This window comes from Nerophis lumbriciformis, linkage group LG03 (genome assembly GCF_033978685.3).
Source record: "Nerophis lumbriciformis linkage group LG03, RoL_Nlum_v2.1, whole genome shotgun sequence".
Taxonomy (NCBI): Eukaryota; Metazoa; Chordata; class Actinopteri; order Syngnathiformes; family Syngnathidae; genus Nerophis; species Nerophis lumbriciformis.
This window is the reverse complement of record NC_084550.2, coordinates 71,942,501-71,960,921: the sequence shown is the minus strand read 5'-3', so window position 1 is coordinate 71,960,921 and position 18,421 is coordinate 71,942,501. Positions and strand designations below refer to the sequence as shown.

At 44.5% G+C, this 18,421-nt stretch overlaps 1 protein-coding gene across 10 annotated transcripts in view; it reads right to left on the bottom strand.

The window, feature by feature from the left end:
* LOC133590304 (liprin-beta-2-like) overlaps positions 1–18,421 on the bottom strand; it is a 103,982-nt gene that overhangs the window by 72,052 nt on the left and 13,509 nt on the right. For all 10 annotated transcript variants that reach the window (XM_061942915.2, XM_061942930.2, XM_061942945.2 and 7 more), the window contains exons 2-3: positions 10,541–10,633; positions 2,570–2,754 (exon numbers count right to left, since the gene is read on the bottom strand). In XM_061942915.2, coding sequence (XP_061798899.1) covers positions 2,570–2,754; positions 10,541–10,622 — 267 coding nt within the window. In that variant the 5' untranslated portion in view covers positions 10,623–10,633. The remainder of the gene's footprint in view (positions 1–2,569; positions 2,755–10,540; positions 10,634–18,421) is intronic.

Here is an 18,421-nt window from a genome sequence, read left to right as displayed (position 1 = left end):
CAAAGGGAATAAGCGGTAGAAAATGGATGGATGGATGTATATATATATATATATATATATATATATATATATATATCGGACTTGGAGGTGCTGATTCCCATCCCAGTCGCTTCACTTTTTTACCTTGAAAATTATTTTTTAACTTGAAAATCATTTTTTACCTTGAAAAAAAATGTTTACCTTGAAAAAAAATTTTTTACCCATAAAAAAATTTTTTACCTTAAAAATTTTTTTTTACCTTGAAAATCATTTTTAACCTTGAAAAAAAAATTTTACCTTGAAAAATTTTTTTTACCTTGAAAATTATTTTTTAACTTGAAAATCATTTTTTACCTTGAAAAAAAATTTGATTTTCAAGGTAAAAAAAATTTTTCAATGTAAAATTTTTTTTACCTTGAAAATTATTTTTTAACTTGAAAATCATTTTTTACCTTGAAAAAAAAATGATTTTCAAGGTAAAAAAAATTTTTAAGGTAAAAATTTTTTTTATGGGTAAAAAAAAAATTTGCAAGGTAAAAATTTTTTTTCAAGGTAAAAAAACATTTTCAAGGTAAAATTTTTTTTTCAAGGTTAAAAATGATTTTCAAGGTAAAAAATAATTTTCAAGGTAAAAAGTGATTTCATGAGGGGTTCCCTCAATCATCAGGAGATTTCTGAAATCTCCTGATGTTTGAGGGAACCCCTCATGAAACAGGCCTGTAGAGATGAAGTAGTCTTGTGATTTTTTCCCACACATACATATATTGTGCTCTACCACGGTATCCAGCACTATTTTTTGGATAATCTAATTAAGACATATATAAGTATTATTATATATATTTGTATATTTGTGGTAATTATATATATATATATATGGTACCACCCTAGTATGTATGTAATGTGGGTGGGAGAGTGAGGTTGATGACAGGAGACTCTTCAGAGTTGACATGTTACTTGTGCTCTAATACTGTAAAAAAAGGTTAGGGTGAATAACAAACAACCACAGCGGCCTCTGCAGGACAACAAAGGCAATAGCAGCAAAAAGCTGTCATGTCAAGAAAAGCACAAATTCCTCATTCATTCCTCTTGTAAGACTTGACTATCTTCAAACTGAAATGAAGGCTTTCCTTTGGCAATATAACCGCTACAGAATGAGGAATTAAATGTAAAATGTAGTTCAAAATAAAGTCCATAGTACACAATAACGAAACAAAACTACAATGTACTACTCTTAAAAATCATTTCTTTATCCCCTCAAAGTCCTCTCCATCCATCCGGCTTCATAAGTGGCCCATAAGCTGCAAGAAAAATATTTAAATTTGACTTTAAAAACTGGAAGCTCAGTCACCAGAATTTTACAGTAAAAGCTGTGGGTTTTTTACAGCATATAAAAAAATGGAATAAATGGAGAAACAATACCACTGTTTTTAGCGGTAAAATTCAAGCGACAGAGCTACGTTTTTTTTTTTTTACTGTAAAATCTTGTTTTTTTTTTTGTTTTTTTTAAATGTTTTAGTTAGGGGTGTCCGATAATGGCTTTTTGCCGATATCCAATATTCCGATATTGTCCAACTCTTTAATTACAAATACTGATATCAACCGATACCGATATCAACCGGTACCGATATATACAGTGGTGGAATTAACACATTATTATGCCTAATTTGGACAACCAGGTATGGTGAAGATAAGGTCCTTTTAAAAAAAAAAAAAAAAAAAAAAAAAAAAATAAGATAAATAAATTAAAAACATTTTCTTGAATAAAATAGAAAGTAAAACAATATAAAAACAGTTACATAGAAACTAGTAGTTAATGAAAATGAGTCAAATGAAGTGTTAAAGGTTAGTACTATTAGTGGAGCAGCAGCACGCACAATCATGTGTGCTTACGGACTGTATCCCTTGCAGACTGTATTGATATATATTGATATATAATGTAGGAAGCACAATATTAATAACACAAAGAAACAACCCTTTTGTGTGAATGAGTGTGAATGGGGGAGGGAGGTTGTTTGGGTTGGTGCACTAATTGTAAGTGTATCTTATGTGTTTTATGTTGATTTAATAAAAAAAATAAAAATAAAAAAAACGACACCGATAATAAAAAAAACGATACCGCAAATTTCTGATATTACATTTTTAAAGCATTTATCGGCAGGCCGATATTATCGTACATCTCTGGTTTTAGTGTCTTACTGTATATGGAAAAAAAGCAAAAGTGCCAAAGTTGATTTTAAGGTAAAAAAACTCAGTCGGCGAAATTTAACCATAAAATCTATTGTCAATTTTACAGTCTACAATTTGATTGATCATTTGTTTTGAAATCATGATTCAAGCAGATATTAAAGTACAGTATGTATCTTTATTTGAACAAAAACATTTTTTGGAATACATGATAATACAATATTTAGATTTTGATAATATTGAATATGAAAAGATTTGCATGCAGTACATTAATTTTTCATGTCAAAAGGGAAAGAAGAAATATATTTAGGCCCCCGGGCCATAAGTTTGACACCTGTGCATTAACCATTTTAGATAAGAAAAGAAGAGCAGAGAAGGAGAGGACAAACAGTAGTGCAGTACTCACTGGAAGGCCGTGAAGCCAGGCTTGGAGAGTCTGAGCTGTTCCTGCAGGTAACTTTTCTCTCAGCTGCTCTCTGGCTTCTTGCTGAGGATGAAGATCCAAAGCATGTTTCAGGTCCTCGGCTAACTGGACCACGGAAGCCAGCTCGTAGACGCCATTGGAAAGTTCCACTTGTGCTGCTTTTGACCCTGTAGATGCAGCGCTCATCATTTATCCATGTCATAACTACCCAATGTGTCCGTATGGATAACACTACATCCAGTATCACTGCTGCTGATATTGGGCTGCCACAAGCAGGGCCGGCCCGTGGCATAGGCCGTATAGGCAAATGCTAAGGGCGCCGTCCATCAGGGGGCGCCACGCCAGTGCCACAAATGTTGGAGAAAAAAAAAAAGAAAAAAAAGTTGGTACTATTATTTCTAAATACAAAAAATAATCCCACGTTAATTAAAATGCAAAGTAAAGCCTATATAATAGAAATATTATTTGTTACAACATTACAACCCCCTCCCCCCCCTTCGCCCGGTGCGCCCCCTCCCTTCCCGTATCAAGACTCTTTTTGGACGTCACCACATCAAAAAATCAACACAAGATGTCAAAACGGCCAAAACTGTCAGGTGCCCAGGGAAGAAAAAAGAGAAAAGAAGAGGAGGAGAAACGAGAAAAAGACAGAGGTAGCAGGTAGGTAACGTTAGCCTACATGAAATGATTTGTCTGTTACAGAATGTGATAGTAACCTGGCTTTTTAGCATTAAGCTAATGTTACATGATTCGGCAATTGCTAATCAATAAATAGCTAGTTCTGTTTTAACGTCGGGTTAATATTGTGGAGGGGGCTAAATTGTTATGGAAAATAATAATGTAACGTTAGGTAATTACAGTACTCCCACCTTACATTCCTCAGGGACATTTGTATTAGATCTTTTAAGCAGGTATTTTTTGTTTACATTGTTATTGCCTTCTGGTTAGCTAATGTTTGCCCTGCAGGTAATAGTCACTTTTCCACCCATTAGGTATAGTTGTAAGCCTAGTTGTTAAAGTGCACATCATTAATGTTAATTAAGCAATATGTATGTAAAAAATATTGTATTTCATATATTCATTTTTTATTTTTTGCATTCATTTATTTATTCATATTTTTTTTAATCTTGTTAACTATTCTGATTGTTAATTTGCTTTCTTTAAGTAAAAAAAAAGGTCAAAGACAAAGCTATTTGGTTTCTTGTGAGTATATACAGTTAACTGCCGATGTGGGGGGGGCGCCATCTAAAATCTTGCCTAGGGCGCCAGATTGGTTAGGGCCGGGCCTGGCCACAAGGCTGTAATATCGTGCGCTTCTGTTTCCCCCGTATATAAAGCACCTGCCATCTGCATGTGAGGATGTTAATATCCAGATGATTGCACTTATTTCTACTTGGGGAAAAGACGCTGAAACGCTTGCCAATAAACTTCCAGCAGCCATGGAAAAGATGGCCACATGACTCTCGTCTCACGTGAAACATGAAGAAAACAACAACAATGTACTATGTTAACAAATATAAAACGTCATACTTTCCAAACATAACAGTAGAAGGGAAAATAATGTAAAATGTTATTGAATATCACTTTCTGGGTGTCATTTTTGAGCCAACACTCGGCCTTCAAAATCCATGAAACACATGTGTCGTAGTCTCAAGTTCATGTTCAAATGTATCAGGAATGTGTTGACACTGGAGGTAGCTCAAATTTATTTTTGAAATAATGTATAGCAAACCCACCCAGAGGCCATTGGAAACCTTGCACAAACAATCACTCAACATCCTCAACTGAAAAGCATAACATCATCACTGATTAGTCCTTCAGACTGTTCCATTTGGAAATCATTTCGACATTTTGGAATTGGTGGTTAAATCACCGAAAATGATTCCCGAGTGCGGCCACCGCTGCTGCTCACTGCTCCCCTCACCTCCCAGGGGGTGGAACAAGGGGATGGGTCAAATGCAGAGCTTAATCTCACCACACCTAGTGTGTGTGTGACTATTAGTGGTACTTGAAATTCAACTTTGAAGCACTGTGTCCAGTTCACTTGAAACACACAGGCTTCCACCAGGGGGCGGTGTAGCATACCCACCAGGGGGCGGTGTAGCATACCCACCAGGGGGTGGTGTAGCATACCCACCAGGGGGCGGTGTACCATACCCACCAGGGGGCTGTGTAGCATACCCACCAGGGGGCGGTGTAGCATACCCACCAGGGGGCGGTGTAGCATACCCACCAGGGGGCAGTGTAGCATACCCACCAGGGGGCAGTGTAGCATACCCACCAGGGGGCGGTGTAGCATACCCACCAGGGGGCAGTGTAGCATACCCACCAGGTGGCAGTGTAGCATACCCACATGTCAAACCTTTTTTGCACAATTAGCCTTTTCATAAAAAGCAATAAAGGAATGAAAAGTCAAAGGGACTATTCTCCATCCACAGTAGAAGTTCAATGCTGCTCAAATGCACACTGAGGTGGTCACACATGACAACTTGATGTGTCTTATATTCATGTGAAATGTATCTGTGGTTAGTTTTTACAAATGATGACAGATGTGAATGAGAGGATGAATTGTCTACGTGTGATGATGTGGTTGTAAGTCTCACCCAGGCTTCAGTGATGTCCTACTTAGTCCCACTTCACCTCTCCAAATACTGTAATGGATGTCACCACATGGAGATACTATTTTTAAAATACTGTAATGGATATCACCACATGGAGATACTATAGAAAATACTGTAATGGATATCACCACATGGAGATACTATAGAAAATACTGTAATGGATGTCACCACATGGAGATACTATAGAAAATACTGTAATGCAGTGGTCCCCAACCACCGGGCCGCGGCCCGCTACCCATCCATGGACCGATTAGTACCGGGCGGCACAAGAAACGAAATGCTGCACGTATGTTTCATACAAGCCCAGAAGAGCTTTCCTAAACTGTAACCTCTTTCCATTTAAAAAAAAATCATTTACCGTATTTTCCGCACCATAAGCCGCCCTGGGTTATAAGCCGCGCCTTCAATGAACGGCATATTTCAAAACTTTGTCCACCTATAAGCCGCCCCGTGTTATAAGCCGCATCTAACTGCGCTAAAGGAATGTCAAAAAAACAGTCAGATAGGTCAGTCAAACTTTAATAATATATTAAAAACCAGCGTGATGTGGGCGCGCATGGAGTCGTATATCAACATGGACGGAGCTGCGTGAAAAAAGCCACCCGGCCTCTTCGCGTAAACTTACCTTAACCACTCGCTCATCTTTTCTTCATCCATCCATCCCTTCGAGTTAGCTTTTATGATGACGCCGGCTGGAAAGGTCTCTTTTGGCAAGGTCTTCCTTTTGAATATCACCATGGGTGGAAGTTTCTGGCCATTAGCATGGCAAGCTAGAACCACAGTGTTACGGCTCAGGCTCCTGCCAACGCCACTCATCCGTCTGTGCGCACCTCGGGACACGCCCACGGGTGCGCACATCCAGGGACGCGCCGCGCGCGTCTCCGCCCTGCTGCAGCCACCAGCTGCAATCACTCGCTGGCAATCTGCACACCTGCGACTGATCAGAGCGAGATCAATAAAGGACCAGTGGACCCAAGGATCGTCGCGGGAACTTAGCTTTCTCATGGTGTACCGTAAGCCTTATGCGCTCTTACTATATTCGTGTTTCCTCTCCGTGCCTTGATTTGTCCCTTGTCTTCTCCCGTGTCCCCGCAGTACCCTCCGTCGCCTGCGTCTCAATTTCCCCTGGATCTCCCTCTGGACTCCGACTGCTTCCTTCGTTCCTCGACCTCTTGCTCGCCCCTGGATTCTGACGCCTCGCTCTCGCCCCGGATCAGCTGCCTGCCCCCTGGACTTCCGCGTATCTCGTTCAACACGTTGGTAACACTCACTTCAGTTAAAATCTACACATAGTCTTACACCATTCCCTTTTGTATTCTAGTTCACACTCCATTTCCTTAGTTTAGTAATATTGTTTATTATTATTTATATATATATATATATATGTTGACTATATATATATAATAAATAATTGTATATACCGCCCCCTGGTGTCTGTTTGCCGTCACCCCCTCTCAGTAAACACAACAGTAAGTTCCCGCCAAAATTATTAAAGGACCTGACGGCACAGTTCCTTAGCCCCGCCCCCTGTGACTTTAGTTCCGCCCCCTGTGAATTTTTTTTTTTTTTCTCTGCCTCTTGCCCCATTCACCATGTCTTTTTCTTTTTTTCGCTCCACACCGGAGGAGTTTTCTTGTCCTGCCAAACTGTCATGGAAAGGCATGTTTAGCAGTGATGTGAGCAAGGAGGAATTTACCCGTCGCCTGGACACCCTCCTCCCACCCATAGTGACTGTTCCTCAGCCAGAGAGAAGCGTCTGGCATCCGCTTTCGGAGAGGGGGGGTAGTACTGGTGGCTGTGCTGATGGGGTGGCGCAGCTGCACCAAGACAGGCTACCCTCTGCCAGACTAATTCCACCTGTCTTCCGCTTTTCCCAGCCGCAACCACCAGTCCCCTGGCTAGCCTCCGAGCTAGCACCAGCCCCCTGGCTAGCGTCTGAGCTAGCACCTGTCCCCTGGCTAGCGTCTGAGCTAGCACCTGTCCCCTGGCTAGCGTCTGAGCTAGCACCTGTCCCCGAGCTAGCGTCTGAGCTAGCACCTGTCCCCGAGCTAGCACTTGTCCCCGAGCTAGCGTCCGAGCTAGCACTTGTCCCCGAGCTAGCGTCAGAGCTAACACCAGTTCCTCGGCTAGCGTCAGAGCTAGCACCTGTCCCTCGGCTAGCGTCAGAGCTAGCACCTGTCCCCGAGCTAGCGTCCGAGCTAGCACCTGTCCCTCGGCTAGCGTCCGAGCTAGCACCTGTCCCTCGGCTAGCGTCCGAGCTAGCACCTGTCTCTCGGCTAGCGTCCGAACTAGCACCTGTCCCTCGGCTAGCGTCCGAGCTAGCACCTGTCCCTCGGCTAGCGTCCGAGCTAGCACCTGTCCCTCGGCTAGCGTCCGAGCTAGCACCTGTCCCTCGGCTAGCGTCCGAGCTAGCACCTGTCCCTCGGCTAGCGTCCGAGCTAGCACCTGTCCCTCGGCTAGCGTCCGAGCTAGCACCTGTCCCTCGGCTAGCGTCCGAGCTAGCACCTGTCCCTCGGCTAGCGTCCGAGCTAGCACCTGTCCCTCGGCTAGCGTCCGAGCTAGCACCTGTCCCTCGGCTAGCGTCCGAGCTAGCACCTGTCCCTCGGCTAGCGTCCGAGCTAGCACCAGCCCCTCGGCTAGCGTCCGAGCTAGCACCAGCCCCTCGGCTAGCCTCCGAACTAACACCAGCCCCTCGGCTAGCCTCCGAGCTAGCACCAGCCCCTCGGCTAGCCTCCGAGCTAGCACCAGCCCCTCGGCTAGCGTCCGAGCTAGCACCAGCCCCTCGGCTAGCGTCCGAGCTAGCACCAGCCCCTCGGCTAGCGTCCGAGCTAGCACCAGCCCCTCGGCTAGCGTCCGAGCTAGCACCAGCCCCTCGGCTAGCGTCCGAGCTAGCACCAGCCCCTCGGCTAGCGTCCGAGCTAGCACCTGTCCCCAGGCTGGCCCCCACGTCTCCACCAGCTCCCAGGCTGGCCCCCACGTCTCCACCAGCTCCCAGGCTGGCCTCGACCTCAGCACCTCGGCCTGCTCCGCCGACTCCAGCACCTCGGCCTGCTCCGCCGACTCCAGCACCTCGGCCTGCTCCGCCGACTCCAGCACCTCGGCCTGCTCCGCCGACTCCAGCACCTCGGCCTGCTCCGCCGACTCCAGCACCTCGGCCTGCTCCGCCGACTCCAGCACCTCGGCCTGCTCCGCCGACTCCAGCACCTCGGCCTGCTCCGCCGACTCCAGCACCTCGGCCTGCTCCGCCGACTCCAGCACCTCGGCCTGCTCCGCCGACTCCAGCACCTCGGCCTGCTCCGCCGACTCCAGCACCTCGGCCTGTTCCGCCGACTCCAGCACCTCGGCCAGCTCCTCAGCTGCCCTCCTCGTCTCCGGCTTTGATGTCCGCCGCTTCCACGCCGATGACGTCTGCCGCTTCCACGGCGCCGATGACGTCTGCCGCTTCCACGCCGCCGATGACGTCTGCCGCTTCCACGCCGCCGATGACGTCTTCCTCCACGCCTGCCTCGCCGATGACGTCTTCCTCCACGCCTGCCTCGCCGATGACGTCTTCCTCCACACCGCCGCCGATGTCATATCCTCGTTTCCGGCGAGACGCACCATGGCGCCAATCACGTCCGCCTTCCCGACGGCCAAGATGGTGGCCGTCCCTTGGTCGCCCGCCTCGCCGGCTTCAGCGGCGTTCTTCTCGCCGCCGCCATCAGACTCGTCCTCGGTGGATTCGGGGACACTGGGGCCGGCGACCCACCACCAGTTCTCCCCTCCACCCTCCCTTGTTTCGTGAGTATGTTGGACATCTGGAATCTGTCCATAGGGGGGGGATACTGTTACGGCTCAGGCTCCTGCCAACGCCACTCATCCGTCTGTGCGCACCTCGGGACACGCCCACGGGTGCGCACATCCAGGGACGCGCCGCGCGCGTCTCCGCCCTGCTGCAGCCACCAGCTGCAATCACTCGCTGGCAATCTGCACACCTGCGACTGATCAGAGCGAGATCAATAAAGGACCAGTGGACCCAAGGATCGTCGCGGGAACTTAGCTTTCTCATGGTGTACCGTAAGCCTTATGCGCTCTTACTATATTCGTGTTTCCTCTCCGTGCCTTGATTTGTCCCTTGTCTTCTCCCGTGTCCCCGCAGTACCCTCCGTCGCCTGCGTCTCAATTTCCCCTGGATCTCCCTCTGGACTCCGACTGCTTCCTTCGTTCCTCGACCTCTTGCTCGCCCCTGGATTCTGACGCCTCGCTCTCGCCCCGGATCAGCTGCCTGCCCCCTGGACTTCCGCGTATCTCGTTCAACACGTTGGTAACACTCACTTCAGTTAAAATCTACACATAGTCTTACACCATTCCCTTTTGTATTCTAGTTCACACTCCATTTCCTTAGTTTAGTAATATTGTTTATTATTATTTATATATATATATATATATGTTGACTATATATATATAATAAATAATTGTATATACCGCCCCCTGGTGTCTGTTTGCCGTCACCCCCTCTCAGTAAACACAACACACAGTGAAGGATGACTTCTCATTCCCTGTTGTGCGAATATTCACCGTACGTGCTCCCGTTGTATCCACAGTGCGGTTCACAGGAATATCAAAAGTCAGTGGAACCTCGTCCATGTTGATAATGTTCTCTGGCCGGATCTTTTTTTCAGCTATCTTGTTTTTACAATATGCACGGAAAGTAGCCAGCTTTTCTTGAAAGTCTTTAGGCAGTTGCTGTGAAATAGTAGTCCGTGTGCGGATGGAGAGATTGTGTCTTTTCATGAACCGGAAACCTGTCGCTTAGTAGGAGCCATTTTGTGGTCTTTACAGATGTAAACACACAAAGGAAATGAAACGTAATATCCGCGCGCTTCTTCTTCTTCTACGCGGGCGGGTGGTTGCTTACAGTAGAAGAAGAAGCGCTTCCTGTTCTATGGGGGCGGGTGCTTACCTTGGCGGTTGCTTGCGTAGAAGAAGAAGCACTTCCTCTTCTACGGGGAAAAAAGATGGCGGCTGTTTACCGTAGTTGCGAGACCGAAACTTTATGAAAATTAATCTTAATATTAATCCATATATAAAGCGCACCGGGTTATAAGGCGCACTGTCAGCTTTTGAGTAAATTTGTGGTTTTTAGGTGCGCCTTATAGTGCGGAAAATGCGGTATATAGCAAATAATATGGTGCATGAATCATTTTGAATCAAGAATTGACTCTGAATCAAATGGTCAAGCAAGAATGTGAAGGAAATTGAATTGTGAGTTGTAATAAGATTCAGATTCTTCATGCTCAGCACGAATCAGAAATGAGAAATGAAGAAGATGGTTGGTGTTGGTCGTCCATACCTGCGATGATGTCATCCATCTGCTCCAGGGCTGCCTCTAGCATGTGACTGGCCTCTGTTTCCATGGTAACGGTGGCTAACATTACTCCTCAGACTGAAAGAAGAACAGAAAGAATATGGAAATAATTTAATAGGGCAAACAAATTCTGTTTTCTCAGGGAACGTCTTCTCTGGGACGCTATTTATGTGCTCAATCATCAGATTATTAGATTCTAAATGTAATAAGATCCATATTCTACTGCTTGTCCCTCTCGGGGTGGCGGGGGGTGCTGGAGCCTATCCTAGCTGTGTTGCCAATCAACCTATCCCCAGGTGCATGTCTTTGGAGGTGGGAGGAAGCCGGAGTAGAACCCACGCAGTCACGGGGAGAACATGCAAAGTCCACACAGAAAGACCCCGAGCCTGGGATCGAACCCAGGACCTTCGTCTTGTGAGGCGCATGCACTAACCCCCTAGGATGGACATACACTTTTCAATCTCGATGTACCCAATGGTACTCAAAAATCAATGTACTCAATGGTACTTTCAAATCAATGCATTCAATGGTTCCTAGAATGCTTGTACTCAATGGTTCCTAAAATGCTTGTAGTCAATGGTACTTTAAAATCTATGTAGTCAATGGTACTTCAAATCTATGTAGTCAATGGTACTTCAAATCTATGTAGTCGAAAGTACGTGTTAGTGTGTCTGCAACCATCATGTGTTAGTGTGTCTGCAACCATCATGTGTTAGTGTGTCTGCAACCATCATGTGTTAGTTTGTCTGCAACCATCATGTGTTAGTTTGTCTGCAACCATCATGTGTTAGTGTGTCTGCAACCATCATGTGTTAGTTTGTCTGCAACCATCATGTGTTAGTGTGTCTGCAACCATCATGTGTTAGTGTGTCTGCAACCATCATGTGTTAGTGTGTCTGCAACCATCATGTGTTAGTTTGTCTGCAACCATCATGTGTTAGTTTGTCTGCAACCATCATGTGTTAGTGTGTCTGCAACCATCATGTGTTAGTTTGTCTGCAACCATCATGTGTTAGTGTGTCTGCAACCATCATGTGTTAGTGTGTCTGCAACCATCATGTGTTAGTTTGTCTGCAACCATCATGTGTTAGTTTGTCTGCAACCATCATGTGTTAGTTTGTCTGCAACCATCATGTGTTAGTGTGTCTGCAACCATCATGTGTTAGTTTGTCTGCAACCATCATGTGTTAGTGTGTCTGCAACCATCATGTGTTAGTGTGTCTGCAACCATCATGTGTTAGTGTGTCTGCAACCATCATGTGTTAGTTTGTCTGCAACCATCATGTGTTAGTTTGTCTGCAACCATCATGTGTTAGTGTGTCTGCAACCATCATGTGTTAGTTTGTCTGCAACCATCATGTGTTAGTGTGTCTGCAACCATCATGTGTTAGTGTGTCTGCAACCATCATGTGTTAGTTTGTCTGCAACCATCATGTGTTAGTTTGTCTGCAACCATCATGTGTTAGTGTGTCTGCAACCATCATGTGTTAGTGTGTCTGCAACCATCATGTGTTAGTGTGTCTGCAACCATCATGTGTTAGTGTGTCTGCAACAATCATGTGTTAGTTTGTCTGCAACCATCATGTGTTAGTGTGTCTGCAACCATCATGTGTTAGTTTGTCTGCAACCATCATGTGTTAGTGTGTCTGCAACCATCATGTGTTAGTGTGTCTGCAACCATCATGTGTTAGTGTGTCTGCAACCATCATGTGTTAGTTTGTCTGCAACCATCATGTGTTAGTTTGTCTGCAACCATCATGTGTTAGTGTGTCTGCAACCATCATGTGTTAGTGTGTCTGCAACCATCATGTGTTAGTTTGTCTGCAACCATCATGTGTTAGTGTGTCTGCAACCATCATGTGTTAGTGTGTCTGCAACCATCATGTGTTAGTGTGTCTGCAACCATCATGTGTTAGTGTGTCTGCAACCATCATGTGTTAGTTTGTCTGCAACCATCATGTGTTAGTGTGTCTGCAACCATCATGTGTTAGTGTGTCTGCAACCATCATGTGTTAGTGTGTCTGCAACCATCATGTGTTAGTTTGTCTGCAACCATCATGTGTTAGTTTGTCTGCAACCATCATGTGTTAGTGTGTCTGCAACCATCATGTGTTAGTGTGTCTGCAACCATCATGTGTTAGTGTGTCTGCAACCATCATGTGTTAGTTTGTCTGCAACCATCATGTGTTAGTTTGTCTGCAACCATCATGTGTTAGTGTGTCTGCAACCATCATGTGTTAGTGTGTCTGCAACCATCATGTGTTAGTTTGTCTGCAACCATCATGTGTTAGTGTGTCTGCAACCATCATGTGTTAGTGTGTCTGCAACCATCATGTGTTAGTGTGTCTGCAACCATCATGTGTTAGTGTGTCTGCAACCATCATGTGTTAGTGTGTCTGCAACCATCATGTGTTAGTTTGTCTGCAACCATCATGTGTTAGTGTGTCTGCAACCATCATGTGTTAGTGTGTCTGCAACCATCATGTGTTAGTGTGTCTGCAACCATCATGTGTTAGTTTGTCTGCAACCATCATGTGTTAGTTTGTCTGCAACCATCATGTGTTAGTGTGTCTGCAACCATCATGTGTTAGTGTGTCTGCAACCATCATGTGTTAGTGTGTCTGCAACCATCATGTGTTAGTGTGTCTGCAACCATCATGTGTTAGTGTGTCTGCAACAATCATGTGTTAGTTTGGCCTACATTTAAAGCTGTAAAGTTGGGACAAAAGACTGAAATGAGTGAAATAAAGCAATAGTACCACAGTGCATGTAATACTGCAGTTTTGTACAATTGTGTGTAGGAGTAATGATCTATAGGACACTTTTCTAAAGACTTGATGAAGAGCATAGTGACCAAAGAACACTTGAAGACAAGAACAATGTGTGTGTGTGTGTGTGCGTACACACGTGGGCGCTTGTGTCATGACAATCAACAATGCTGCTTGTGTGTGCTTTTTCTGCTGATACACCGCCTTCAACACAACTACAATCCTCTTCTGCTGATACACCGCCTTCAACACAACTACAATCCTCTTCTGCTAGTACATCACTTTTATAGGGGAACTGCACTTTTTCTTTTATTTTGCCAATTATTCACAATCCTTACGAGGGCCAGGAGCAACATTTTATTTTTAGCGTTCTAACTTTTCATAATTAGTCTGACTTTTCAAAAGCCAAACATGATCAGATGGATGAAGGTGTTTCCATCGGTTGTAGGATGCTTCTTTTGAGCCGAATTACAAAGCCCAAAAGCAGTGAAGTTGTCAGGTTGTGTAAATGGTCAATAAAAAGAGAATACAACAAATCCTTTTCAACTTATATTCAATTGAATAGACTGCAAAGACAAGATATTTAACGTTCCAACGAGAAAACTTTGTTATTTTTTGCAAATATTAGCTCATTTGGAATTTGATGCCTGCAACATGTTTCAAAAAAGCTGGCACAGGTGGCAAAAAAGACTGAGATAGTATAGGAATACTCGTCAAAGGCTTATTTGGAACATCCCACAGGTGAACAGACTAATTGGGAACAGGTGGGTGCCATGATTGGGTATAAAAGCAGCTTCCATGAAATGCTCAGTCATTCACAAACAAGGACGGGGGCGAGGGTCACCACTTTGTCAACAAATGCCTGAGCAAATTGTTTAAGGACAACATTTCTCAAGCAGCTATTGCAAGGAATTTAGGGATTTCACCATCTACGCTCCGTAATATCATCAAAGGGTTCAGACAATCTGGAGAAATCACTGCACGTAAGCGGCGAGGCTGAAAACCAATATTGAATTCCCGTGACCTTGGATCCCTCAGGCGGTACTGCATCAAAAAGCGACATCAGTGTGTAAAGGATATCACCACATGGGTTCAGGAACACTTCAGAAAACCAGTCAGTAACTACAGTTGGTCGCTACATCTGTAAGTGTAAGTTAAAACTCTACTATGCTAAGCCAACAACACCCAAAAACGCCGGCGGCTTCACTGAAGCATAAAATACGACAACAGAGACCCCGGACTGTTGAACAACTTAAGCTGTACATCAAGCAAGAATGCAAAATAATTCCACCTGAAAAGCTTCAAAAATGTGTCTCCTCAGTTCCCAAACCTTTACTGAGTGTTGTTAAAGGGAAAGGCCATGTAACACAGTGGTAAAGATGCCCCTGTGCCAACTTTTTTGCAATGTGTTGCAAGTTAAAACTCTACTATGCAAAGCGAAAGCCATTTATCAACAACACCCAGAAACGCCGCCGGCTTCGCTGGGCCTGAGCTCATCTAAGACGGTAAAAATGTTCCTGTGACAATTTTTTTGCAATGTGTTAAATTCTAAGTTCATGATTATTTGCAAAACAAAAGAAAGTTTCTCAGTGTGAACGTTAAATATCTTGTCTTTGCAGTCTATTCAATTGAATATAAGTTGAAAAGGATTTGTTGTATTCTCTTTTTATTGACCATTTACACAACCTGACAACTTCACTGGTGTTAGCTTTTGTATTTGAGAAATCAGACTAATTTAGTGCATGGAAACACTCACTACGTTTCCATGCACTAAATGAGTCTGATTTCTCGAATAGTTTTTTTTTTTGTATTTTCACATCTAGGTGTGAAGTCCAAGTGTCCGAGCACACTCTGGAATGTGACTATTATACGCCATGTGCCCCTGGAAGGTGACTATTATACGCCATGGGCCTCTGGAATGTGACTATTATACGCCATGTGCCTCTGGAATGTGACTATTATACGCCATGTGCCTCTGGAAGGTGACTATTATACGCCATGTGCCCCTGGAAGGTGACTATTATACGCCATGTGCCTCTGGAATGTGACTATTATACGCCATGTGCCTCTGGAATGTGACTATTATACGCCATGTGCCTCTGGAAGGTGACTATTATACGCCATGTGCCTCTGGAATGTGACTATTATACGCCATGTGCCTCTGGAAGGTGACTATTATACGCCATGTGCCTCTGGAAGGTGACTATTATATGCCATGTGCCTCTGGAAGGTGACTATTATACGCCATGTGCCTCCCGTACACTGGGGGGCGCTTATTTCAATTTAGTGTGGATAAATGAATTCCTTTTCCGCTTGACCTATGACGTCACACGAGTCATCTGTGGATCCTTGCAACTTATTTGAAGTGATGTCCGCTGTAATATTGACACAGATGACAAATATCAGGTCTGTAATGGTTATGCCGATGATAAATAGCATAAAGCATGAAGAAATGATGTTGAATTGTGCTATAGGAACATGACGCTACTACCAAGAAGACATCGGGGCAGATTCAGGTCCGAAGCAAAGAAAGACTGGCGGGAGAGTTTTTTCGAAGGAATTTTTGGACAAAGAATCATGGAAACAAAACTTTGGAATTTCTCAGAGTTCATTGAAAAGGTGCAGTGGATTGATGGAAGGAGTTTTAAATCCCAAGTAAATAATAATAAGTGTGAGAATGTTACAGAGTATGGGGTATCGGACTGTCTGATTGTGGCGGTCCGCTCCCTGTATGATCAGTGTCAGAGCTTGGTCCGCATTGCCGGCAGTAAGTCGGACACGTTTCCAGTGAGGGTTGGACTCCGCCAAGGCTGCCCTTTGTCACCCATTCTGTTCTGAACTTTTATGGACAGAATTTCTAGGCGCAGTCAGGGCGTTGAGGGGATCCGGTTTGGTGGCTGCAGGATTAGGTCTCTGCTTTTTGCAGATGATGTGGTCCTGATGGCTTCATCTGGCCAGGATCTTCAGCTCTCGCTGGATCGGTTCGCAGCCGAGTGTGAAGCGACTGGGATGAGAATCAGCACCTCCAAGTCCGAGTCCATGGTTCTCGCCCGGAAAAGGGTGGAGTGCCATCTTCGGGTTGGGGAGGAGATCTTGCCCCAAGTGGAGGAGTTCAAGTACCTCGGAGTCTTGTTCACGAGTGAGGGAAGAGTGGATCGTGAGATCGACAGGCGGATCGGTGCGGCATCTTCAGTAATGCGGACGCTGTATCGATCCGTTGTGGTGAAGAAGGAGCTGAGCCGGAAGGCAAAGCTCTCAATTTACCGGTCGATCTACGTTCCCATCCTCACCTATGGTCATGAGCTTTGGGTTATGACCGAAAGGACAAGATCACGGGTACAAGCGGCCGAAATGAGTTTCCTCCGCCGGGTGGCGGGGCTCTCCCTTAGAAATAGGGTGAGAAGCTCTGTCATCCGGGGGGAGCTCAAAGTAAAGCCGCTGCTCCTCCACATGGAGAGGAGCCAGATGAGGTGGTTCGGGCATCTGGTCAGGATGCCACCCGATCGCCTCCCTCGGGAGGTGTTTAGGGCACGTCCGACCGGTAGGAGGCCACGGGGAAGACCCAGGACACGCTGGGAAGACTATGTCTCCCGGCTGGCCTGGGAACGCCTCGGGATCCCCCGGGAAGAGCTGGACGAAGTGGCTGGGGAGAGGGAAGTCTGGGCTTCCCTGCTTAGGCTGCTGCCCCCGCGACCCGACCTCGGATAAGCGGAAGAAGATGGATGGATGGATGGAGAATGTTCCAGATGAAGGTTGCTCTTGTTCTGAATGATCTTACAAATACAAAGTTGGAGTGCAGAGATGTAGCGTAAAAGAGGTTTGTGTATACCTGCTTCATTCTCTTTCATCTCATTCCTATTTGGTTGGGGAGTCTGAATTTTACATTTCCCTAGCGACCTTCTTAACTACATTTCAGTTGATGTTTTCATTTAGCAAACTACTTTTAATGGATAGATAGCTTTTCCTGTGGCTTAGCTATGCTTAATCGTGACTAACTAGTAGCTTAGCTTACTACATTTTTCAAGTACCTTGCCCATCACTGGTTATAAATTATTATTAATGATTCCACCAAATAATGTGCATTTTCTTCCAGATTGTCCTCATTAAGACTTAAGTCTTTTCTTGATTGACAGCAGCATTTTATCTCTGCAGACCCGCTTTCAACTTCAACATTTGAAATGAGAATAATACAATTCCTTTTCATTGAAAGTGTGTCATACCTGTTACGAGATGGACCCCAATTCTCTTGTAGGTCTATCTATTTTGCATTTGCACGATAGTCCCTTCTAAGGAGAGTTGAAGAATATCCTGTCAGTGTGAGTTGACTTGTGAAGAAACACACACAACCCTTCCAAACCAAGACGTTCATTCCGGAAAAACCAGTTTGTTTGTTTAACATGATGACAGTTTTCTTAAAGTAACACTCACCTGACAATCAAACATGTTGGTTATCTCTGTCCAACATACCATAGAGCGCTAACCACTAGCGTTTACCACTAACATTCGCTACTACCATTACCATTGTCCTCCTTTTTACTCATTAGTTCCAATGTTGCAAAAATGTGTAGAATACAAATTAAAATACAACATTTCTGTCAACAAAGATTTGCCTCAGCCTTTGATAGTAGGCTAATATAGACACTTACATCATGTGTTGCCTTCATTATAACACTTATATAAGACTTTTAAGGTCATTTTGATAGTAGGCTAATATAGACACTTACATCATGTGTTGTCTTCATTATAACACTTATATAAGGCTTTTAAAGTCATTTTGATAGTAGGCTAATATAGACACTTACATCATGTGTTGCCTTCATTATAACACTTATATAAGGCTTTTAAAGTCATTTTGATAGTAGGCTAATATAGACACTTACATCATGTGTTGCCTTCATTATAACACTTATATAAGGCTTTTAAAGTCATTTTGATAGTAGGCTAATATAGACACTTACATCATGTGTTGCCTTCATTATAACACTTATATAAGACTTTTCATTGTTTGACCACAAGTCAACACCACATCAATCATCAAGAAGGCTCAGCAGCGGCTACACTTCCTTAGAGTCCTCGGGAAGTACAACCTGAAGCCTGA